This window comes from Crocuta crocuta, unplaced genomic scaffold (genome assembly GCF_008692635.1).
Source record: "Crocuta crocuta isolate KB4526 unplaced genomic scaffold, BGI_CrCroc_1.0 scaffold431, whole genome shotgun sequence".
In the NCBI taxonomy this organism is placed as follows: domain Eukaryota; kingdom Metazoa; phylum Chordata; class Mammalia; order Carnivora; family Hyaenidae; genus Crocuta; species Crocuta crocuta.
In genome coordinates, this window is record NW_027528859.1 from 2,219,055 (window position 1) to 2,245,411 (window position 26,357).

General features: G+C 41.1%; 1 protein-coding gene across 1 annotated transcript; it reads right to left on the bottom strand.

Moving 5' to 3' along the window:
* Positions 1 to 2,969: 2,969 nt before the first annotated feature.
* ANP32B (acidic nuclear phosphoprotein 32 family member B) lies at positions 2,970 to 26,357 on the bottom strand. The gene is made up of 7 exons (XM_077756115.1): positions 26,121 to 26,357; positions 17,893 to 18,042; positions 14,238 to 14,360; positions 8,689 to 8,878; positions 5,901 to 6,025; positions 4,402 to 4,471; positions 2,970 to 3,424 (listed from the first exon to the last, which is right to left on the bottom strand). The coding sequence occupies exons 1-7, from the start codon at positions 26,172 to 26,174 to the stop codon at positions 3,357 to 3,359; spliced, it is 780 nt and encodes a 259-aa protein (XP_077612241.1). The 5' UTR covers positions 26,175 to 26,357; the 3' UTR covers positions 2,970 to 3,356.

A 26,357-nucleotide genomic window follows, 5' to 3' on the forward strand; every position in this document is an offset into this window, starting at 1 on the left:
CTCATGCGGGCACCGATCCAGAGTCCTCAAGCTGGTGAGGGGAGTGCGGACCTGCATCTTGCACGCTCTGCATTCCCGGCGGAAGTGGCCAGCGCTCTTGGGCTTGGACTCCCGGAGCAGCATGAGTCAAAGGTAAGAGCAACAAGTTGAGAACTGGGCCATGTGGTTTCTAGGACAGGTTCTTTCACTTCACCAGGACTTGGCTATCTCCTGTGCCTCAGTTTCTTCATCTCTGCAATGAGTACTGATTCTTTTATAAAGGACAAATGCTTCAGATGCAATCATGACATTACAACATATTACACAGGGAGCGCAGCTGCTGTGGCTGGAGGGCAGGTGTGTGGAAGAGACCCACCCCCTCCCCCCCTCCCCCTCACACAAGCAGAAGAGACGGGCCATCCAGCCCAACACAGCTCCCACCCAGCTTACAGTTGATAACTCACATTCACTGCAAAGGCTGGAAGCAAACCTGCTCAATGAGGGTCTCCTTCAGATGGGAGACAACTCCAGAAATATGGTCCACTCTGTGACCTCATCACCAAAATGCTTGCTTCTCAACAATTTAAAAATAATCTTTAGTCAAGAGCAGGTGGACCTCAAGGCCCTCCCGGAGGCCAGCAGGTCACAGACTTCTGGAGAGCCCTATTTAAAAATAAAAGAAAAAAACACGATAGAAATGAAAAACTGGCTTGGTAATTTCCCATACACCCTCACTGGCCACATGTCGTAGGTCAAATGGACACTTTATGAAGTGAATGCCCAAGAAAGAATGACCTTCAAAGGCCCCTTAGGAGAAGTCCCAAATTAGTGCCGCAGTCTCACCTGCCATTCCTGTATTCTTACCCGTCCATTTGAATCTAAAGGAACTCAGCAGGTGCCAACCTCAGACCCCTGCTGGTCATGACCCTCCCTCCTTCCCCCATTCGTCTTCTAAACCCAACTTTATTTCTCAGTTGGGATTGGCAGCATGTGCAGCTCAAATATTTTCTTTTCTGGTAGACACCCCCAATCCTTCCAGATGGATGCCACCTTTCTAGTCTCTGTATTATGCTCACACTTACTGGAGCTCTAGTTGCAGGTACTAGTCAAGTATCACTCCTGAGTCTGACTTCTCTTCCCTACTAGTTACTGTGAACATCCAACAGCTAGCTTGTCTCCATCCCAGCCCTCTCCTCTCCCTTTTGTCCAGCCAGGAAGCCTGGCACAGCCTAAGTGCTTGGTAGACACTGGAAAAATTCTACAAACTTAAAGAGGCAGGAAAACTATCATCCAAAGTTAGTGTTTGATATTTGGCAATATATACAAAACCTGGGTACAGAAGAAATTGCTTTATGATGTATCAAAGATTTGCCAAATGGCAAAGGCATTGTGGCTGAAAAAAAATAGAGTGCCTGTTAAACCAGAAATCAAATTCAATTTTTTGGAATTTCCTTTGCAAAAAGCAAACTCCACTTTAAAGCCTAGGGACTTCAATTTTAAAGACACAATTTGGGAGTACCATTGACACTATGTAACTTTTTCTTCATTTTCAAATTAGATTCCAACCTTTAACACTAATTCTATGCATAAAAACTTTACTCATACCAGCAGCTTATAGTTTAAGATTTACTAAAAGAATCCTCAAATCTAGCACTACAAAACACATCGCCGACAAAGTCAAATTATCTATTAAATGGTTGAGCCATTGAACACACAGACAGCTGAACATCTACCCCTCCCCCAAATCCCTTTAGGATCTTTAAGAATAGAGAAAATTTCCATCTTCTGGAAGAGCGGAGTTGACCTTGGGCAGTGCCCACCCGCTTCCCTGCCAAGGCTTTTCACATGTCATTCCTCTTTAGCACGCCTGTCTTGATAACAAACCATACTCTGTTCACTTGTCAGTCAAACCCTACATGTTTTGGCCTTGATGCAAAGCTCATTTTTTCCTTCAGACCTCCCTGTCAATGAGGGTCACAGACCATCAGTGCTACAAGAGACTTCAGAAGCCATTTGGTCACACCCCTTCAATTTTACAGGCTGGGAGGTGATCCAGAGGTCAACACAAGGTTACAGAGGAAATCAGTGGCAGAGGCAGAGTTAGAATTAGGATCTCTCAGAACCCCAGAGTAAGGCTGTTCCTTTATACTTTTTTTTCCCCTTAACTCATCTATTATTTGAATCTAACATTTGTATTGGCTTTCAGAGGCTCCGGAACACTGAATTTCAAACGTTGTTTTAAAAAGTCTAGGGGCTCTTGGGTGGCGCAATTGGTTGTGTCTGACTTCAGCTCAGGTCATGATCTTGCGGTTCATGGGTTTGGGCCCCCCATTGGGCTCTGCTGACAGCTCAGAGCCTGGACCCTGCTTCAGATTCTCCATCTCTCTCTCTCTCTCTCTGCCCCTCCTCTGCTCATGCTCTGTCTCTCAAAAATAAATGATTTAAAAAACAAAAAACAAACTAGTCTACCACCAGGGTAGCTGGGTGGCTCAGTTGGGTAAGTGGCTGACTTTGGCTCAGGTCATAATATCATGGTTCATGAGTTTGAGCCCTGCATCCGGCTCTCCGCTCTGGGTGCAGAGCCCACTTAGGATCCTATCTCCCTCTCTCTGACCCTCCAGCCACTCACATGTGTGGCTCTCTCTCTCGCAAAAATAAGCAATCATTTATAAACAAATAATAAAGTCTACTCCCACAGTTAGAGAAATGAAAATAGATTTAAGTGTTCAAAGATCCTATGCACTTGTGCATTTCCTCAACAACCACTAACACATAAAAATGCCAGAGAAACCAGTTCTGTAGTGTTTCAACATGAGCTTACAATTAAAGTCTAATTTAAAAATGTAAGCATACAACTAGACTTTACCAAAGAGGAACGTGTTTATTTCACTTAAATTCTTAAAAAATACTTTTTTGGCAGTTGACACATAAAATGTCCTAATGTAAAAAAATTTCATTGAAAAGAAAAGAAAAGCATGAAAAAACAGACCCAAAATGTTAAGATTTTATTTACAAAGCTTCTTTGTTGTACAGAAAGTAAAAATGCTGTTACAGTCTCGGTGTAACTGGTAGCCACAGACGGTTGACTCACCAATCACAGCTATCCACGCTACAGCAAGAGTCTTACACGAAAACCTAACAAACGCTTACAATTTTGTTGGGGTGATGTCCCCAAGCTTGGTGGTGAATTTCCAAGAGGGACTAAATGGAGGAAGGTGGAATGTCACAGGAACTATTCTTTGGCTCTTTGGGTGGGTGGGTGTCCTGGGGTTTGTATCACAGCTGCCTTTTTTTTTTTTTTTTTAAACAGCTACCAAATCCATGTGAGCAGTCCAACCAATACTGAACAGTTCTGTTTTTGCAAGTTATTTGGGATCTTAATCATCTTCTCCTTCATCGTCTGTTTCTCTCTTCCTCTTTTCACCTTTCCCACTTTCTTCCTCCTCTGCACAATAACAGAAATTCACTTTGAGACAATGGGAAAGGCATTTGTTTAAGTTACTGCTAACAGAGGTAACAACAATAAACTTCTGATGGCTGGGAGTTGAAAAAAATGTTAAGACCAACCAAACTGGTAGGTTGCTGATTTTAAAAAGAGCAAAATGCACAGCAGCATCTCAAATGACAGCAAAGTTTTTTCAATTTTAAGCTGCTGTCTAAAAGCGGACTCAAACTGTAGCTAGTTAATATTAACTCAAAACATATTTCTTACAATTTTTAGGTATTTGAGCCAAAAATACCTGTACATCATCCTGGTTTTTCCAACTGGTAAAAATTCATGGCTAGGTCAATAAAATTACCTAATTTGCATTATGTTTCATGAAGCTCCTTGAAGGCAGGTACTGGGCCCCAATTATTATATTCAGTGTAAATTTGGTCCAGTACCTGGCACAGAGAGCAGATGCTGAGAAAGTCTGAACCAATGGAAAGCAGAGCAGATAATCTAGTGCTCTGAAACCTACACAGGTTGAGAATCTATACTCTCAATGAGTAATAAACAGATGTTTCACTCAAAGTTTTGGCTGTGGGAGGGAAAAGGAATTAACAGTAATAAAATTAGAAGGGTGCTATTTATACATTCTGCAAAAAATATGATCCAGTTAGATAGACGTTTTTTTAAAGAAAGAATTCCAAAACCAGAAATCTCATGTCTGGCAGTAACCCAAATGCTGGGGTCTATAAACACACCTGAAGTGTGGGACTGAGGGCAGCCTCCTGCCCGTAGACAGGCATTATTAATCACCGCACAGCAGGAGGTCTGCGCCAGCACAGGCTCACTGACAGGACTATGTAAGAGCCTAGGAAGACCACGAGGGCAAAGGGAATTTTATTTTGTTCTCTGTAGTTTTTAAATTCTAAATTAATGGACATTTCCCCATGACTTTTAACTTAGGAGGACCAAAGTACATGCATTAGACCCACCTTCATCTTCATCTTCATCCTCATCATCTTCATCGTCATCAACTTCTCCATCATGTCCAAATTCTTCCTCCTAAAGAACAGTAAGTAGCAACCACTATTAGGCTGATTTGCCAAGCTGAGATGTCCAGAGAAAAACATAATTTGCCAATAAATATAAAAATTCACCAAGGAGAAAAATCTTTAATTGAGATCAGTTCATTTCTCTTAATAAACTTGAATTAAAATTTTCTTTAAAAACTGCTTTTCAGAAGGAAGCATTTTATTTGCCAGATGTCTTTTAATATACTATTTATAATGGAGAATTTGAGAAATGATTAAAAAGTTTTTTATTTTTTTAATGTTTATTCTTTTTCTTTTGTAGAGACAGTACAAGGAGGGGCAGAGACAGAGGGAGACACAGAATTAGAAGCAAGCTCCAGGGTCTGAGCCCGACATGGGGCTCAAGCCCACGAACTGTGAGATCATGACCTGAGCTGAAGTCAGATGCTTAACCAACTGAGCTACTCAGGCGCCCCTAAAATTTTTTAATTTTAGAACAGGTTTGGACAAAACTCTGTATTCCTGTCCTTATAAAAAGCTTCTTTTAGGAACATAATTTCATTAAACACCTATGATATTACATAAATGTTCAGCCTTACTTTTTTTGTACTACAAAGGAAAATGCTTTTTGATGACATTTCAGTTTCTTTGCCTGTCTTCACGACCTCCCTTAGGTTTATCAAAGTTAGGTCAGTCCTTTCTCCTGTCCTTCTGTGGCAGACGGCTCCTCAGAGATACTGTATTATTGGGTGTCCCACAAACTAGACTATCTCCTCTTTCAAGGCAGGACCACATTCTTGTTTAACTTTGCAACCCCAAATCTTGAAAACAGCAAGCACAGAATATTTACTGAATTGGGCTCAACATGTAAGAACAAGTTCAGACTTGGTAAACATGCCCTCCTCTCCTTCAACACAACAGAAGGGACAGATAATCCATCAGCTCTTAACATTTTCAGTTTTCTCATCCTACGGAATGAACACTCAACCCATTACTTCCTCCCAATAAGTTTAAGGGTCAAGACTTATCCCGTAGAACCAAGCATTTTACTTAGTACTTACTAAAAGGGGGAACACAAATTAAATCCATCATACTGTTAATAGTCTATTTACAAGTTCACTAATTGCATCAGAAGTCCTTTTCCTTTTCTTTCCTTTTTCTTAAAAATAATACAGGGGCGCCTGGGTGGCTTAGTCGGTTAAGCATCCAACTTTCGCTTAGGTTGTGATCTCGCAGTTCGTGAGTTCGAGCCCCGCGTCAGGCTCTGTGCTGACTGCCAGCTCAGAGCCTGGAGCCTGTTTCAGTCTGTGACTCCCTCTCTCTCTGACCCTCCCCTGCTCACGCTCTCTCTCTCTCTCTCTCTCCTAGAAACAAAACATTTAAAAAAAAAAAACAAAATAAAATCGCCCACATTTTTAACTACAAATAGGAAACAGAGCAGCAAACATAGTTGCACCAACCTCCCCACTGACTTCATCTTCATCATCTTCCCCTTCTACATCTTCGTCTTCATCTTCATCATCTTCATCATCAAATTCTTCCTCTTCACCATCCTCATCCTCCTCGTCCTCCTCATCTTCTCCTTCTGAAAACAGTCCAAAGGTATTCATTAAATACCCTTGATGGCCCACGAGGCACATCTGCTAAGGTGCTGGGGCACTTCAGGTTGGGCTACAGAACAAATGCTGGGCTACACCGATGTCCAGGAAACCCATGCACCTCGGTGGTCCCCTTTCTCCCAGGCTGCTGCAACTCAGTCCCTTTGTCCATCCCGGTGCCATTATAGCTGGAGACCAGGAGCCCTGGTGGACTAGATGTACGCTACAACAGTTAGTGACACAATGATATGATCTCTGGGATTCGCTTCAAAATAAGGGGGAAGTGGGTAGAGATATGTATGTATAAAATAAGATCAGCCACAAATCGGGGATTGTTGAAGCTCAATGATGGAAACATGAAAGTTCGTTTCAGTATTATTTCTATCTTTTTCTAGGTCTGAAATGTTCCACAGTAAAACGTTAACCTCCTCCCAAAGTAAATAAATGAGTTCCTTCTCTGAAGTAAGGGCACCACCATAAAGCCAGCTGCCAGATGAGGAACCAAAGAGACACTCGTAATAACCCGGTGAAGAGAGGGAAATAAGAGGCAGGCTGAGAGGTACCTGCACCCTCTGTGTCTCTGCTCCATTTAGTGCAGGCCTCTAGGCAAGCAGTTCTTACCTCTCCTGGTCCTGAAGCTTGCTGTGCTGTCCTGCTTCCTAGTCTCTGCATATTCCTCCCTTTCTTCTCTACTTAGGTAACAGATCCAAACCCTTGGGTCTCAGTTAAACATCACTTTTTAAAAATTAATTTTTAAATCATTTATTTCTTTTTGAGAGAGACTATGCAGACAGGAGAGGGCCAGAAAGGGGGAGACAGGATCTGAAGCAGGCTCTGAGCAGTGAGTGCAGAGCCAAACGCGGGGCTCGAACCCTTTAAACCATGAGATAACAATCTAAGCCGAAATCAAGAGTTGGATGCTCAGGGAGTCTGGGTGGCTGAGTTGGTTAAGCATCAGACTCTTGGTTTCAGTTCAGGTCATAATCTCATAGTTCCCGAGTTCAAGTCCTACATCACACTCTGCGATGACAGCACGGGGCCTACTTGGGATTCTGTCTCCCTCTTTCTTTCTGCCCCTCCCATGCTCGCTATCTCTCTAAAATGAATGAATGAATGAATGAATGAGGGAGTTGGGCGCACAACCGACTGAGCCACCCAGGTACCCCTAAACATCACTTCTTCAAGATAGACTCACCAGACCTCCTAATCCCAGCTCACATGCTCCCATATAAGCAGCTGATGCTTCTTGACTATCTCATGCTTTACTCCACTTGTGATTATTTAACACTTTTTCTCTTCTCAGTAGACAGTAAGCACCATGCTTTACTCCACTTGTGATTATTTAACACTTTTTCTCTTCTCAGTAGACAGTAAGCACAAAGAGGACAGGAACCATGTCTGATTTTTACCTTCAAAACTATATACCTCCATGCCTGGCACCTAGGAAATGCCCAAATTTGTTGCCTGACTGATACTCCTTCTCAGGAGCTGCTCTCCACCCTCCAAGTAATTTTCTTACATGCTCCTGCACAGAGGGCCATTCAACCTGTTTAAGGTGAGCTCAATTAAAGAGACAAAAAGGCACACATCGTTTTCAGGAATAACAGAGAACCGCAGTAAAGGGACTAAGTGAATGAACATTTGGAACCAAGGGAGATGTCCTATTCTGTGTCCGCTTTACCAACCGACATCCCATCCTGTATTACCTTGTCTCGAAGCTGCCATAAAACTGCAGAAGTGCTACCAGAGTACTACACCACCAATTTGCACCCAGGCTGCCTGACAAATTTCTTCCTCTACTTTTTTTGAACATTTCTTTTTGTGGATTTTTATTTTTAAAGAAAAAGACATTTAATATAATGCTTCGAATACAATACCACAGATTCCAGCAACCTCAGGAATTCTAGGAGAGTAAGTTTTCTTCATGCTGACTTACATGAAAATTGATCACCCTGTTTCCTTTGAAGTCGGTGGAGAGATGAGAAACTATCCTGAGTGCCTCAGTGAATCACCATGCAAGGAAAGCACAAGTCCTTCAGGAAAGCGGTTTTATTTACATTTGGATATAACGGACACGTACCTAGTATCTACAAAGTGCTAGGCCTTGTTAATAAAGATAAAAAGATAGTTCCTACCCAATAAGATCATAATAGCATAGTCGAAGGGGATAAAAACAGCGGAGAGTGACAGGTTATGAAAGAAAAAAAGGAGAGATGCTTTAGCATGCAAAGGAACCTAACCTAGCTCCGGACATCAGGAAGTACAATCTGCAAGTGCTGACAGAGCGGAGTTTGTAAGGATTAAGTCAGACAGTAACCAAGAAAGGGGAATAACTAGAACAGGCAGGGAGACATGAGATGATGGTCCTTTTAGTAAAGGGTAAACCACAATTACTTCAATATGTTAGGGCATGGTCTATGATCTCTCCAAATTCAAGGCTAACTAGCTAACAAACCATTTTTATTTTGAATCATTTGAAGGTTTCAATGTCCCAAGAGCTTCTTAAAATTCAACAGAAGTCCTAATTCCAAATTAAGGGAATGCCTATACACATACATATTATTTTTCTCAATACCAAGAACATTCTAGAGCTTTTATCATGACCTTTCAAAGGCAGAAATTCGGTTCACTGGATGTTATGGCCACTCACCTTCATCCTCCTCTTCTTCATCCACACCATCCACCTCGGCATCTGAGTCAGGGGCTTCCCGATCCTCTCGGTCATAGCCATCCAGGTAGGTCAACTGAGGCAGGAGCTTGAAGACACTCTCTCGGTAGTCATTCAGGTTAGTAACCTCACAGTTAAACAGATCCAGGCTTTTCAGATATTCCAATTTTTTCTGAAGAAAAGGATCAAAAAACATACTTTCTAAACCAAAGGAACATAAGCAACAAAACCCATCTCCCAAAGAGGTAAAATTCTAGGCTCTGTATTCAGTTAGCTGCTACCAACTCAGCTTTATACTCAGGAAAAAATTTCAAGTCCTTTGCAACCTTTATCGTAGGTCACTAGATTTTTGCTTCTACAATCTACCTTATCTACCTTCTCAGAGATTGGGTCTTTTTCTGGCAGCATTACTAGTTTTAAGAAAAACAAATTTGAAAAATATCTTTTAAACTGGATCTTTTTCCACAGTATGAGACTAATCACAGTTTTAATAAATTTGGTTCAAAACTAAGTTTTTAACATCCAAGTAATCCAATGGTCAGTAGAACTTGCTGGATAGCAAGCCTAGTCTTCAAAGCTCTGGGGTGACAGGGATGGGAAAATCAACTCAATCTTAAGGCAGCTGAGATTTCTATTCAAAGACACAGATGTGAAACACTAGAGAATGGAATAAACCACGAAGTGTAGTGATACAGTTTTTCTCCAGGAAGGGGGGAGGTAGTACAGGCTGGGGAAAAGGAGGGGGCACTAAGAGTTGAAACTTCAGGAGAGGAAAATTATTCTTTTTTAATTTTGGGGGGAAAGATCGATGCTATTACCAGACCTTTCTGATGTAAAATTCTTCTGATTTTACCAAACCCTGAAATTCAGTTGCAAAACCTCATTTGTTTAGAACTTTGGTTTCGTCTTCTATCTAAAACACAAAATAGTTGAGATCTAAGAGCTTGGGCCAAGGAAAGTGCTCGGAGTAGCCAAAGTGGGTAAGAAACTGGCCGTGTATTTTACTCAGAGATTCATTTATTATACTGTGTACTAGTATTTCTATCCCAGCCCTACTAAGTTGTGACCCAAGGTAAAGGAAGACATTGGGAGGGCAGAGGTAGTATACTACCGGCAAGTAAGGAGAGCAGCAGGAAGTACAGCAGAGCCTCTTAGGAGAAGAGGGGCAAGTGCTTAAAAAGCAAACACAAAACATGAAGCAGTATGTAACCTGGAGCCCTCTACAATACGGCCAATAAGCCTGCAGGGCACATGACACATAGCTTCATAAATGTCACTTTTAATGGTTCTGTATCAGGAGAAAAAGCTTGGTATTCTCTGAGAAAGTAGTACTATCACCAAAAAAATTAAGAGGATCTCTGCATGAAGTTGAGTTGCAAAATATAAACATCGTCTAAAGGCTGGGAAAACTATTTCAACATTTACAAGGACCTGGGAAGAAATGCAGATGAAAAAAACCCTTGTCTTCAGGAGGTGAGGTATCTGAGTAATTCTGGAGAATTACAAAAGGACTTAAAAATCTTTGCCCTAAAGCAGGCCTTGGAAAAGGCAATTGGCCCATCCTGGTCCACTGCCTGTTTCTGTAAAATATGTTTCATTGTAACTCAGCCACTTCACTTGTTTATGTATTACGTATGGCTTCTTTTGTGCTAGAATCATGGCAAAGCTGAGTAGCTGCAGCAGAGACCATATAGCCTCTGAGGCCCAACAGGTCTACTATCTGGCCCTGTCGAGAAAAGGGTGCCTGACCCTTGTACTTACAGAATCTTCCTCTTCCTAGTCAAGGAAGAGGTTCCCACACTTGTTTTATTTTCACTGTGCAGCCCTTGGGAAGAGAAAGCCAGGCAGGGAACACGGAGCAGGGTTACGGCAACAGGCAAATGCATTCCTCAAAATACCAAGGTACAATGATCCAAGAGTTTATGGATCAAATAATGTGCTTATGTAAGTTAGTCCCCTGAGGTCGTAAGAAAGCTGTCCCCAGACCTTCTAATGATAGGGAGAGCTGCTTTTATGTTGAATAGCTTTCAGATTAGGTTCCCCACTGAGTGGACCCTGACCTCCAGGTAGGACTTCTTGCCGAAGAGGGAAAATATGTAGAAATACAGTCCCAGACAACTAGCTGGCACACTGGAAAACTCTTCTTGTCACAAAAAAAGGTTGACTCTATACCAGCTAAGATATAACCACAAGTACATTTAGGCAGCTTTCCCAAAGTCTAAAAATTCTTTACTCAAGGGAAGAGCCATTTACTTCTCAAAAATTATACCCAGGGAACAGATGCACAAAAAAGCATACAACCCTTGATCTTTAATGTTCTACAGTGCCTCAGGCCCTTTCTCTAATTCCATCTACAATCACAGGAGACAGGCCTCCAAGGCTCAACTATTACTGAAACTCCATGTATCTGTGAGGTTTTTGGCTACTTACGGACCCATTATGAATAATTCAAATATGCCAAACAGTATACTAGAAAACGAAGTGAAATCAAATAACAACAAAATTCCAAGTATTTGTAGTACTCTAGAATTGTTTAAAATATTAAAATTGCGCTTTAAGGCCCAAAATATACTACCCACAGATTATTCAGGACCCCAATGTAAATGTGTAAATATTGCTAAAAAAACAAAACAAAACCAAAACCAAAAACCCCCAAAATCAGAATGCTACCATACCAGAAATTTGGCCTAAAACTAAAAGGCTAGCCATAATAAACATTAAACATTTTATTAACAATAATTTTGCTTGCCTTCTTAGAATTTAGAAAGGCTTTGGGGGATGGTTTGGATGGCCCAGGTCTCTTAAAAAAGGTGTCCAAGGAAGTTTGAATTGATGCCTTCTTTGTCTCTCGATTAATGTCCCTGTAGCAAGCAGAGGCATTCACAATCATTGCATTGACTGTAAGAACTGGGCTCAAAGTAGACGGTGTTCAAAATGTACGTGGTTAATGAGGATGAGGATGGTGTTTTTCCCATTGAAGAAAACTTTCAGAAGACAAAATGGACCCAACATTCCCCCCCCTCTTCACCTTCTCCTACACCTTTATTTTATTCCAAGATATAACTTCAGGAGAGCTACCTAGCACCCGCCAGAGATCTGAACAAGTTTAGGAGAATGGTGGGAGCCCAGGCGTTTCCAGATGGCCCTGGGTATGCAGCACTGTGGCTCTGTCACTGGCTAGCTAAGTGTGACTCTGGACAAGGGATTCGGACTCTCCCAAGCCTCAGCTTCCTCATATGTAAACTGAGGGCCATGTTATTTCTATTCTATTAATAGAAATGTTTTTTTGAGGGTTACTAATGAAACAACACATGTAAAGCACCTACTACAGTGTATGATACTTAGCAGATCCTCTAAAAATGGTAAATACAACTATGATTATTTCTCATTCCTCACGGTCCTGGGGGACTGAGATTTTCACAACCACAAAGGGCCCTTATTCATCAACGACCAGGTCAGAACGCCCAAGAAAACAACTCCCATGCAAGGTTTGCTTCTGCTCTGTCTCTGTGTGCTATGACACCAACAAAAGCTTCTGGTAGAACATCAAAGAGGACTCCGGTTGGCACAAGAATTAGGCAACAGCTGGTCATCCAACATGAGGGTACTGTGGCACTCTGTTCTAGAAAAAAGGGGTTCTTATGCTCACAGTGACTGTGAATCGATAGGCCTAGCATTGACACATAACAACAAAGGCTTAGATGTAGCCTGTCAATTGGGAGACACCAGCATTTAATTTAGTGCTCCTGTTGGAATTCCCAGTTTAAAGTCAATATGGGTATAAAATAAATTTGTACATAAAAAGAACAGGTCCCAAGGGCAGTGGAAAGAATGGAAGAGTTGGATTTGAATCCCTAGTTTGCTATTTATCTGTGACCACTGAGTAATTATTTAAACTCTCTAAACTTGGTTTCCTCATCTCTAAGAGGGGGACAGCTGTTCTCTTTTCTCTGGGTTGTAGGAGGACACACTGGGAAAATGTTAGTGTCCTTGAATACAGCAAAATTCAGTAAATGTTTGCTTAAACATTGGAGATGGGGATTGGTTTGGAGGAAAAGAATGGAACCAGTAGAAAGGAAGGAGCCCAAGTACCTGGATGTATCTATAACAGAAAAAGGGGACAAAATTCATGAAACAAAGCTGAGAAACAGGCTCCTAACATTTGAGAGAATATGAGCTATACATGGTCCACTTAATGAAACATAAAAAATAAAGGGACTCAATAAAAGGCAACTTAGCTTACACTGGAGTAGACCCTTAATTATTGATTAGGAGGGAAAAGATGCTATAATTCTAGCAGGAAATCCTTTGTTAAAAGAAGTCACAATTTAACTCTACCTTCCTTTTCTTGAAATACCAACAGAGCATTCTGTACAAGCGATGTGAGACCCAAATATTTTCATGTATTGTGACATCAAAACAGAGATCATGGAGAAAGATGCTTTATATCCTCTTGGGTTCTGCTCTTCCAAATCTTGAGACACCTCCTATCTGCTTACATAAACTTCTCCACATTAACGTTTTCAAGGTAAGTCAAAGGGAAGGAAACACTAACTTTATGTATATGCAAAAACAGTAAGAAGCCATAGGATTCTTTGGGTAGTATGAAACAAGTTGGGAGTTCCATTAGCCTTATTAAAATGGAATTCTATATGCCAAATTTATGGAAATCAGTCACTTAACAATGTTAAATTCATAGAAATTTCCAGGTGGCAGCCAAACAGAATAGCTTGGGAGGCTGCCCCATACCTTGCATTAACCTCTCTCCAGCTCTTTTTTTGGCCTACAACCTACCACTGGACCCCCATTAGTACAGCTTCCCAACTTACAAAGCAGAGTTAAGTGCATTACCTTGTTTTAATCTCAGAACTGCTAAAGGAAGGTAACGTAGAGATTATTATCCTCCCTGCTTCATAAATGAGGAAACTGAGGCCCAGGGAGAAGAAACAATTTGCCCAAGGTCACACAGCAAGCCTATAACCCAAACGGCACTTAAACTTAACTTTTCATAGCTTATCCCAGTACGTAAGACTGAGGAGGATTTGGGGGTTCCCATGCAAAACTTTAGGCAATAGCAATCCAGCTGGGGCACAAGATCAGTTAGAAGACCTAAAACTTACTGGAGCTGTCCTTGCCAGTTCCATCTACAATTCAGATATGCCACCCAGTATGAACAGCTTTTTCTATAAAAATGTGACAGTATAGAATAGCCTGGCCAGTTTGGGGAAAAAAGATTAAGATAAATGTTTAAGGCTATGGTCAATATATGAAACTTAAAAAGGACAAAAAAGAAAAGAAATCCCCTTTTAAGGACACCAGAACAGTATCAGGTAGGGAGAGCAAAGCCACAAAACATGTAACTAGAAAGGCCTAGTTACTAACTAGATCTTTAAAACTTCTATAGAAAATATTATCATATGAACCACCACTTTCTTGATCAATTACTATTTCCCAACACTTCCCTCCCTATAAACAAATATGAAAATGAAAATGACCAATAAGTCCTGGTTTCCAAATTCTCACATACTTACCAAAGGTTCCAAGGTGCTGATATCTTTCAGCTTATTTCCACTTAAGTTTAGATGTGTGAGATTTGGAAGTTTTTCTGCTAACATGTCCAGACCTCCAAAGATTCTATTGTCACTGAGCTCAAGCTGCAAGAGAATATACAATATACACACAAATACACACAGAGAAACTCTTATTAAGTAGCAAATACTGTTTTTAAATTCTTATCAAGATCAAAAAATCTCTGTTTCTATTAGGGCATGTTTGTTCGCTCTATGTGATTAAACCAGATAAGCAGTTTGCAGATTCCAAGAACATTTCAGAGGAGGAGGAGAAACAGGATGGATAAGAAGAGTTGTGTAAGGAGCTAAGAGTTCCTTAACCAGTTGCTAATTATAACAGTTTGCTCAAGATCTGGCCCCTAACATCAGTGAATCCATTTTCTAACCTCAAAAGTGGGTCAAAGCAAATTAGAATTCTTTGAGAAGTTGCAATACTCTATACCTGCCAGGATGGGTAAATGGTCTGTGCATTCTAAGCAGCTTCTTCTGCGTGCCAAGCAAAGCTCACTATGCCCACTTGAAACCTAATTTGGTCTGCAGAGTTCTGACACATTGTAGGATTCCATACCTGGAAGCCACCAGGGAATGTTGCTCTGAAGGCAGGAGCCTTCAGAAGTAGGGTAGGCCCCAAAACAAGCCCTTCAAGAAGCTCCATGACCTCAGAAAAGTGAGTGGAGCAAGAGCTTCAGGGTTGCCGAAACCAACTCCCCAGAGGCCACTTCTAGCATAAAGCCGGCACTAGCCTTTATAAGAACCTACTCTTATTTCTTAGCTGCAGGTCAAGTAGCACAGCAAGCGGTGTGCCAATGAAGGAAAGAGCCTTCACCAAGGAATCAGAATCTGAAGTGAAAGAAATTGGAGCCTGGAAAAGTTAGACAGTTGAGAGCATATAATTCAAACTCTTCATTTTGTAGATGAGAAAACTCAGGCTATACAACTGGTCTCAATTCTCTATTTTAAGTGCCAACAACAATGGTAACTGCATCTAACTCTTACACAGTACTTAAGTGCCGGGCAATGTTTGAAACACTAGAGATACATGAACTCATTTGCTTTTACAATAAGCCTATGGGGTAGGTGGAATTATTACCCGCATTTACAGGTGAGGAAAAAGAAACTACAGAGACAACCTTATAACTTGGCCAAGATCACAAAGCAGTTATGGTGGTGATGGAGGATTCTGAAGCCAGGCAGGCTAGCTTCAGAAGAATTTGCCTTTTCCACCTTGTTACATATAAAGAATAGCATGAAAACTTCATGTAATTTGGTCTTTGGCGTGCAATGAAATAAACTACATGATGCGGAACAGAGAAGTTTTAAAAACCTAAATATTTGTTGAAAGAATGAATTTAAAAGACAAGCCTGCAACTTAGGTGTTATTAAATATTTCAGAAGAGGAAAATGCAACATTTCATTTTTTCGTTCCCATGGGATAGTCCAGTCAAATTATATAGTCATGGTCTAGATTTAAAAATACAAGTCTATAATCAACAAAGACTCAAGTGTTAGCTTTATTGAGATTTTAGTAAATCAAAACAATAACAGAGGCCACTTCTCTTGGTTGGTTGGAATATCACGTATTATGTAATGTTCGTATCCTTTCAGCATGACTATCTTAGGGAGCAGAGAAACAAGGCAATCTGCCAAAACATTTAGTGACATGTTTATTTTGAAATGAAATCAATGTGTACATTTAGGAATCCTGTGACATTTATACAACAAAATTTCTTTCAGAAACTGTTTCATGTTAAAAAATAATCTGTGCTCTAGGACAGAAAGAAAATAAAGTCTGTATCAGTTGTAAGAACATCTTATCTGCCTATAAGTTTGAGTTGTAAATCTCTCCATTCCTCCCTAACTCTGCAAGGAAGTGATTAACAAGACTTCAGAAGGACTTGATAAAGCCTATATAGGTAGTCACTGATTCAGTTCTCTTCTGAGTAAGTCTGACAGTACACAGACCATAGTACGTCAGGAAAATGTACCAGGATGCTAGGAAAACAGAACACAAAATACACACTAGAATCATACTGCATCAAGTTTATGTAGATACACACCAGAAAGCCATCAGTTGTCAACAGGTGAATCAGAGCTCCCAATGTCACCAATAACCCATGTCCACTAAAGTGGATGCTTAGCAGAAGGAACAACTAGCCAATTTAAATGTAACAGGATTATTCTTTCTGTAGAATGCTAAGTTACCTAAAACTTCTGAGGACTGCCTGAGCACTTATTACCTAAGGCAAATAAGTAAAAAACATTTCTGGTTTTTAATTCATGTACTTAACCCAAAACAAGCTCCTCTCAGGACTCAAACAGGCTAGAGGAACAGCCTATCTGCATTTTGCCTAAATCTGATTACAGATTCTATGTGTACTTTTAGATGAAAGTTCTGCTTACACTGCCTAATAAAGTGAACACAGAACAGTGGAAAATTCTGCAATATTTACATGACCACATATCTTTTATTATACAATATAAAAGGCATGTTTTAGGAAATAGGAGATACGGGTTCTAGTTTTGGCTCTAGTACAAACCTCTTTTGTAGATGGCTTTAGGCCAGTTACTATACCTTTTTGGGTCTATTGCTATCCTTACAAATAATGAACTAGACTAGAAGAGCAAAGTTTCTTCCAGTTTTGACATTCTGGAGCTCTGTGACAGGTACCTGGACAAGGACGTGAGAAAACATTTTCCTTGAGGGTTTTTTTTTTTTTTTAAATTGGTAGGGTTGGGGGGTGGGAAGCAGTGATTGGCTTATAACTAGACCAACAAAGTATGAACAGTGAACCATCAGTTAGGATAGGGAGATACAGTAGCTTCATTATAGTGAATTCTTGCAGTCACAACACATTTTATTATTTAATGGTTTTTTTTGTTTGTTTGTTTGTTTTTTTGAAGGAGAGAGAAAAAGAGTGTGCATGTGCTCGTGCAAGCAAGGCACACACACAGAGAGGGAAAGAGGGAATCCCAGCCAGGCTCGGCACTGTCAGCACTGAGCCCAATGTGGGGCTTGAGCCTATGAACTGTGAGATCATGACCTGAGCCAAAATAAAGGGTCAGATGCTTAACCAATTAAGCCACACAGGTGCCCCTAATCACAACACATTTTAAACTTTGTTTCTCATTAAGAATACGTAATGGTCTTGAATTATCACAGACTACAAATCTGAAGTCTTTACTGAAACTCACCCTTAATCAACAAGCATAAAACATGAAGGGTGAGAGGCACCTGTGGTTCCTAAACGAGAGCATCCATACAGAGCTAACATTATATCAACAAATTTATAGCAATTAGTAACTTATTCACAAAATAATTATTCTTCATCACTATTTATTGATCATCCAACATGTACTATTTCCAAACATCACAGCAATTCCATAAGGTCAGGTGGTAGCACCAGTTAACAGGTGAGGAAATTGAGCCTTAGATTTAAGTAACTTGCAGAAGATTACCCATCAGGGAAATGATAGAGCTGGAGTTCAATCCCAAATATGCCCAGTTCCAAAGGCCATGTGCTTTCTGCTACACTAAATGCTTCCTTACAAGTAAAATCATATATATTTCCCTTCTCAGAATGTTCTCTCTTTTACTGCTAAAGAAAAAGGGACTTACCTTTTTCAATTTAGGTAGTTTGGGAAGATTTGAAACTGAAATCAAGCCTACATTTATTAAACTGAGGAACTCTAAGTTCACAAATTCAGCTGTTAAGCCCTCAATTTTCCCATCATTTGATTTGCAATTGTCCAGAACAAGTTCTCGAACCTGTGAATGACAAAGGGAAAAAAAGAAAAAAGAAAAAAAAAAAAAGCTTTCAAAAACATACATAAAATAAAGAAGCAAAAACTACAACCACAAACACCCAGCAAAAACACCCACATACAGGGGCAACCTCCATTTAGACCGAGATCACAGTTATAAATAAATGAAAAATGATTAAGCCTTTAGTAACAATATACTAATAGATACCAAGGATGGAATGTTACACCATGGTATAAAGATTTAAGTGCTTGACTTTCCAGAGAGAGAAAGTACAGTTCTTAAGATACAAGAGAAGAAACTGTATCTACCTCATTCCTTTTCCCAAGATTCCTTTTCTCCTTTGTGGATCCTGAAATTCAGAATTCCAATCCCTAAGAGTATCACATCTGAAGATTTTAGTTTATTTTAAGTAAAGCTCTAAGCCCAAAGTGGGGCTCGAGCTCACAACCTCATGATCAAGGGTCGCATACTCTGACTGAGCCAGCCAGGTGCCCCATGATTTTAAATGCTGATCAACTAATAAAGAGCCTGTGAATATCTACCATGATAATCCCTATTCCATTTCTGCTCTGTAGCTGACTCTGAAACTTGCAACTCTTAACATGTTTTGGTCAATTTACAGTGATGCAAATTAGAATTAACGGCAAAGTAACGGCCAAAGGCATTCTTGCAGTGAATCTACCATGTTTGATAGCAGTAATCAAGCAGCTATATGGAAGGAAGATGCTCAAAGTTCTAAAATGAGAATATGAGCTAGTAAGGTCTTCATCCTCCAGTGTAAAATCCAAGGATAGTACTCTGGTAATTGCTATCATTTACAGAGAACTTACTCATTATTTTTGCATCACAACACCCTCCCCCATATACAGAGAAGGAAACAGATTTAGAGTCGTGATACCCACAACACACCACAACTTCTCCCTACCCGGTGGTCTACTTCCTCCTCACAAGCCCTGGTTTCAGTTAGGATGCATGCAGGCCTATTACACCTTTAAGTCTTTCTTTCCTTCACTCCACATTTCTTCACACATCTCTGCCATTTCCCCAGCATTTTTAAGGAAAATAAGCATTTCTGAAAACTTAAGGTGTCAAATGAGAGAGAGGTGGGCTCTACAAACAGATGCCTGAGGTCATATCCTGGTTCTACCACTTACAGGCTTTGTGATCTCAGAACACTCACTTAACTTCTCTGTGCCTCAAGCTCTTCATCTGCAAAGTAGAGATAACAGTACACACCGCATGGGAGCTGCAGAGGAATAGCACCTGGAAGGTACTAAATGCTAAAAAAGTAATCTCTGGGGAAAGGGAGTAGGGGTATGACAGGGACCTACCTCGGCTGTTTGTTCATATATGTACTGAACTTTTTATAAGCATGTATTTTTGTATTTTTTTTTTAAAGTAAAATCAACAAATCATAAAAATAGTCAACTGTAATTGCCCACACACCTAACACAGAACTACAACTAAAATGTTCTCACTTGGTTTGGGGGATTTTCTATGACTCTATCTGACAGAAGATCCAAATTATACAGAATGACACTTATATGCCAAAAGCCAAGTAAAGGGGAATTAGCAGTAGTCATATTGCCTCCCAGGTCACTGTGTGAAAACACCTCTTGGATATTTCTTTCAACTGTAAGATTCTACCCTAACTAGGGTCATCAAAAACTACCATGAAGATTCAAATGTGAATTAAAACATGTTTGCTGAACCAAACAGCAGAACAGGAATCAAGAGGAAGGAACTGGGAGGAAAAAAAATGTTAAAGGTTCAAATCTGCATGTTTAGTTGCTGGGTATGGAAGATGATGGAGGGGAGTTGAGGTTCTGGCTTACAGAAATGGGAGCCATGCAGCTAGATGGAAATAAGCAGTAACAGCTTTCTGAGGGGTGGATGTAATGAATACCAGGACGGCTACTGAGTTTAAGGTTCCCTTGGGAATGTGGTCTGGCGTGGAGGTAGGTGGTCAGTACTGTATTTGGAGTCATCAGGACAGAAACAATAGTGGAAGGATGGAATTCCTGAAAAGAGAACCAAGGACAGAACCCTGAGGATCCTGAAAGAGAGACCCGAGAAAAACTGGGAGTGGTACCAATGGTAAAGTAGTAGTTTCAAACACATGTAAAGGCTTATGAAATAAGGCATGAGAAGTTATTGAAAAAAGGACTGAAAACTTAGAAAACAATTTAAATGCCCATCAACAAGGGACTTATTCCTAGGATACACTGTGGGATGAAAAATGGGCACAAGGGGTGCGGGGGTATTGTCATTTATGTAATAGACCACACATTCACTTTCTTATAAGTACAGAAACTCTCAGGAAGAGAAAGTGAGTGGCTGGGAGACCTTGCTCTCTAAACTTACTTAGCATTTCAATGATGGTGTTAATTTATTAAAGAATAAAGATTTTAAAAGTCATTGCTAGACTTCAAGTTTCATGATGGGTAGGGTGATGTCTGTTTTAGTTACCACTATATCTCAGTATGAGAAAGAGCTTTCACAACTGTTAAATGAGGAAAACTGGTTGCAGGCTTGTCAGAGTACTATATCAGGATTTGTGTCAGGATTGTAGGGGACTGAGCAGATGATACAAAAGAAAACCTGGATATAATAAAGAGAACCTCTTTCAGATCACAAGCATAATCACATCAATGCAAGGAATATTTATGTTTGTCAGTATTAATATTTTGGTATATAAGTTCAGTCTTCCTTTGTATATTTCAAATATAGTAAGATAAAACTCTTATTACTCAGCATAACGACTCAATATTTTTAAATGGCTAAAAACATTAAAGTATATGGATGTACCACAAATTACTTTACAATCCGGTTGAATATACTTCTAATTTTCCCTATCATAATAATGGCAAAATATCTTCAGTAAAATTTCTTTTGTAATTAGGATTCTCTTCTCACAATCTATTGCTAGATAAAAGAATATAGACGTTAGAGTCTCTGTTACTGAGTTGAGTTCCTTACTTAAAATGGCAACCAACCTGTTAAACACTTTTTTAAGTATTTAAACATATATCCAGAACGTGATCTTTCTGTATATATGAAAATTTTAGGTATTTGCATTTACTTATCTTTTGCTTGAGGATACTGTTTTTAAGCTAAGTGAGAAAAAATAACCCAAAAGCATGGACAAAAAACAGACAAGCCATAAAAAACACAGATCATCACATTTAAAAAGTTGATGTTCAACCACAACACTAAGAACTGCATATTAAAAATGAGATAGATCATTCTATCTTGTTGGAGGCAGGAAGCGCTTCCTATGGAGAAGGCCAGGATGGATACAGGTGTAGGGGAGCTTGTAAGCAGGAGAGCAGGAAGTTCAGGGAAAGCACACCTGAGACCTTTAATTTTCTCTATGAGAAGAAGGTAACAATTTACTGAGGTGAGTAGGACAGAGGATTGTATGGCTCAACAGAGAAGGCATACCCCTTGACCTTTCCAGGAAGATGTAGTAAAGCATGCTATCCACCAGAACAGAGAGGCACAGTAGGAGGACCAGCCACTGAGGAATGGGAACAGAGCGGGAATCACTGAGGAAAGCAGAGGCCACAGGTGGGTTCCACTTGGGACTAAGCCTAAGGATGACCGGTCTGGAAAGCCAACCCTCAGCAGCTTTCTTCCAGCCTGTTTAAAGCTCTAAACAGTAGCATGGTAAAAGGATCTGCTCTCAGGCATGGGGCCAGCAGCATTTGAGAAAACTAAGCCTCCCCTACAGCCCTACACCTTGCTGACTATGAAGGGATCCTGACTCACCTGCAAGGAAGATAACAACTGGGGAAGAGAGGGAGTTGGGGATAGATAATCCTGTGGCCTCTCAATCTAGGTTCAGAATAAATGAGAGATTCTAATCAAGAAAAAAAAAAAGGTCCCAGCTTCTCCTTTTGATGTTCCAAATCCTCCCAGAGCTTCTATCTAAGGAAGGAAGATTGGGCAGGCACTTGTATATTTGTGTGTACAAGTCAGAAGGAGCTGTTTGGTCCAAGATAAAGTTAACTGGCCTTCTGCTTGAAGATAGGTGGACTTTTAAGGCCAATTCACTCGTCATCCACCATTTTCTAATTAAACTAGATTCTTTCTTCAAACATGAATTCAGTATAAACACTTAACTGAAAGTAATCCATATTATTTCCTATTTAACTCTTGTTTTAGTTTTCTGCAACTATCAGAAAAACTACTGTTTTCTAGTACTTTTTCACTGAAAAACCTGAACTATACTATAGCCATGTTATGGCAATTAGTGCTAGGGGTCAGAGAAAGTCCAGCAATTTTCCTTTCACCGTCTCCAACTTGCTCTCACTTCCCACTCTCCTGGCTACTCAAACAAAACAACACAACACAGAACCTACCTGGTTTAAATTGCTTGGGTGATCTTCTCTAATTATAACAGGAGGAGTAAAGGTATGGACGAATTATAGAGTTATCAACTCATTTAATTAGAAAAGTAATACATGGTTATTGCAGTAAGTAAAAGAATCCAAAAATGTAGAAAAAGTAACTTCTGCCATCCTTGCCAATTTCTATTCTTCTGAGTTAACCAATGTTCAAACCTTCTACCTTACCATTATTTTAAAATGTTTTCAACATGACAGTGGAACAAATTTGTATTAGTGGTACTCAATTGTGTTTAGGTGACAGGACTGTCAACATGAAAGAAGGAAAACTCATATCCTTTTGGTGGGTAGGTAAAGGAAGGAACCATTATAGACAGCCATTTGACAGAAGACTGAAATTCTTATTACAAGAAGTTCATTTCAGTACTATTTAAAGGGGCAAAAACCCTTCTAACCACCCCATAAATTATGATCTATGCAGACATTAACAGTAAGATTGTAAGTTAACAGCGACAGAGAGATAAAGAAGTTTACTCTATGTAAGAAGATAATATCCGCATTAACAGAATTTCATTTTGGAAGAAAATAAACATTCTGGTAGACTATACACCAGAATGTCTAGATGATAAAAATCTCACACATGCCCATCCCATTTTTGTTTATCTATATCTAGTATTTTTGGCTTATCTGTACCTAATTTTTTCTTCAATTTAGATACAATACTTATAACATGAAAAAAACCATAGTTGCATAGCAACTAATCAGAAGATCCCATTGTGCTCAAAATTACATTAGTAGACACAAGATGGTAAAAGTTGGGGAAAAAATTTTTAAAGGCATAAAAGTGGGGAAAACGGAAATGCATCTCTTAAGGAAAGACTACTCTCATGATGGGTGGGAAGTGCTTCGTCTTCGCACACCCCCCACCGGAGTCCCCCACGGCATCCACTGTGAACCACGGACCTGCCGGGCTTTCTAACTTTGAACGGAAAACTCAAACAGCTAACTAACATCAAGGCTAACTGTCCCTAGATGCATAGTTAATGAGGTGCTGGAAAAGAGTGCCATGTTTGGTGTAATGGAAGGATGAAAGCCTCACATAAAGAACACCTATTTTTCCCATTTTGGAACATAACTAAATTACATCTCACTACTGAATGCCAGTGTCCATTTCACATCTGAAAATACTACCAATTTCTCTAGTGTATACAGTACGTTGTAGCACTGCACAATTTGCTCTAAGTGAAGTTAACGGACACTACAAATATTTTGTATAAAGTATTTCTTATCTTTGGGTATAGTTTTAAATGGTGATCTCTATTCTTTATGTGGATTAGTTTTAAATGCTATCTTAGCCATTTTGTCCACTAAGAAAATACACCTGATATCAAGAACTCTTTTGGTCTTAGAAAAAAACTGAAGTATACATTTCTTTGCAAGTCCCCTCTTAAAGAAACGTGCATACTTGTTTTACAAGGAATAAGGATATAGTCATAGGGGAACTAAACCTATTATCTTGGTCTCATGTACTCTGGCCAAGGAATACAAGAAGGTAAAAGTGTTACCAGGGACATGCTCAAACCTCCAAAAAAAAAAAACAAACAAAAAAAAAAACTCAGAACAAACAAAAACCAAACAAAGCCACACACAAATAAAAGCCCATCTGGTCCAAAGGAAGAAAAAAAAAAAAAACCACCTCCAAAAAACATTTGTGATTAAACCCTCACCCTCCTCAAAGTCTTACTTCTCACTTGATAATATTAAAGTCAACCACGGGATGCCATGCATGCATTTAAGAGCCTCCTGTCCATATTACATAACATGAAAGGGTGATATGAAGAAAGGTTCTTTTTCTTTTCCCAAATGACAAGGGCCTGCTGGATCCCAGAGGCCAAGCCTACTTACTCTGTAACTGCTGGCCCCACAACAAACCCTAATAGCCATGTGACTGATAAAGGCGTCATCTTCGAACTTTTCATTTGCTTCAAGCATGATTCTTTTGTGCAAAACACTGTTTAACTCCTCTTTGAGAATTTCCTTCAAAATCCACAGCATTTTTTTTTCCTGAAAAGCCTTCAGTTTAAGGTCAAAGCTTTCCTTTCTTAAGAACCTGACTCCTGCTGTCTCTGTCTCCTCCTCAGGTTCCCTAGGGCAGCCTTTTTTTTTTTTTTTTTTTTTTTTTTTTACCTATCCCCCAACCTTGGCAGGCTCCCAGCAAACTCCCAAGGCCCCTGAATTGCACCAGTGCAACAGGCACCACCGGGTTCTGAGGCTTCAGAATGAAAGGGGCTGCTCTTTGTCTAGTTCACCCTGCTTTTCCAGGCCCTGCCGTAATACTGGTACTCAAATATTTATTTAAAAACCAGTGGACTGCTGTAGGGTAGTCCTGTCCAATACACTAGCCACTAATCACCTGCTGCTTTTGAGTTCTTGCGACGGGGATAGTGCCAAGGATAAACTGACTTCTAATTTAATGTTAATGAAACAATCACATGACTCTGGCCTGTCTTTGGCAAGAGTGTAAGGCCTAAGCGGATTACTTGAAAAGTTAAAACCTGAACCTATATACATACTATTTCTAAAGAGGAACATACCAGATATCGTATGTGAAAAAAGTCCATACAGTGGGATCATCCCAGCTGTGCTTTCCTAATGGGAGGAACACTGCTCTTCCAGAGTACTTTAACAGCCCTTTAGTTTGCGGACAAAGAATTCAAATTCTAGACTTTAAAGCGGTTTTAAGATCTATGTGCATGCTTTTAGAAATTTTGGCTAAATCCAACTACTCCACACTGCACTAAGGTGCAGCTACGCAGTAATAACGCAAAGGTATGCAATTAACAACTCAAAAAGGGAACACAACTCTTCAAGTTTTAGGGTGCGAGGAGGCTTAACCGTTCATCACACTAGCACGTGGCCGACACAAAATGTCTGACTGTGGACCGAAGGGACGGCTCTGGTCAAACCTCAACCTTAAAACCCGGGGTGCCAAGCTGAGACGCCCATCCCCCTCAGGTCCTCTGGGGACGCACGGGGCGCCGTTCGGGGCGACCCACCCGGTACCCCACTTGTGGTGACACCAGGCGAACCCTGGTTTATAAATTTCCACAAGTTAGCAACTTATTACCCACAGCTACCTGACTCCACGACGCGCGCCCATCGCTCGACTGGGGCGGGGTGGGAGGACTTCCCCAGAACCAGAGAACGCCACTCACCGGAGGCCCCGGTCTGGCGGAGACGCGGCCATACCGCGCGGGCGCCGGGGAACATGGCCCCACGCCCGACCGCCGTGAGGGCAGGGGTAGAGAAGAAAGATGCGATTCTCAAAGGCCCGCTCGCCGCTCACGCGGCCGCAGCGGCGAGTGCCGGCCTCCCCGGAGCACGTGCGGGGACAGAGACCGCCGGGACCGCGAACCCAGCCGAGGCCCGCCCGTAGCCCTGCTGCCTAGCCCGGGCGGAGGCGGCCGCCTGACGTTGCCCTTTTAAGAACGGGGGTGGGGAACGGNCCTCCCTCCCTCGCCGCCGGCCACACGCACACGCGCTCCTCCGAGAAAGGACCCCGGCGGGCGAGGAGCTCAAAGTTTGCTTTCCCCCACCCCATTGCCTTCACCAGACGGCCGCGGGGGCCCGCGGACGCCAAAGAGTTAATCCCCGCGNCCGGGCCCCGCAGGTGGCCACCATTACATGCAAGTCATCGGGGGGGAGAGGGCGCTCGACGGGGGCTCTGCTTACAGCTGCCGGAGTCCGGTTCCTCAGCTCCAGGTGGATCCTCCTCTTCATGTCCATGTTTCCCTCTTCCCCCCTCTTCAAACTTAACTTTCCGCGGCGGGGGCGGAGGGGGGAGAGGCGTCCCGGCCTGCACAGCGAGGGCCGTCGGAAGGGGTCTGCTGGCGGCAGAGGCCGGCGGCGCGGTCCCAGGCGGCGGGCGGCGTGCGGGCAGGCGAGCGGAGCCCCCGGAGCCAAGTTACT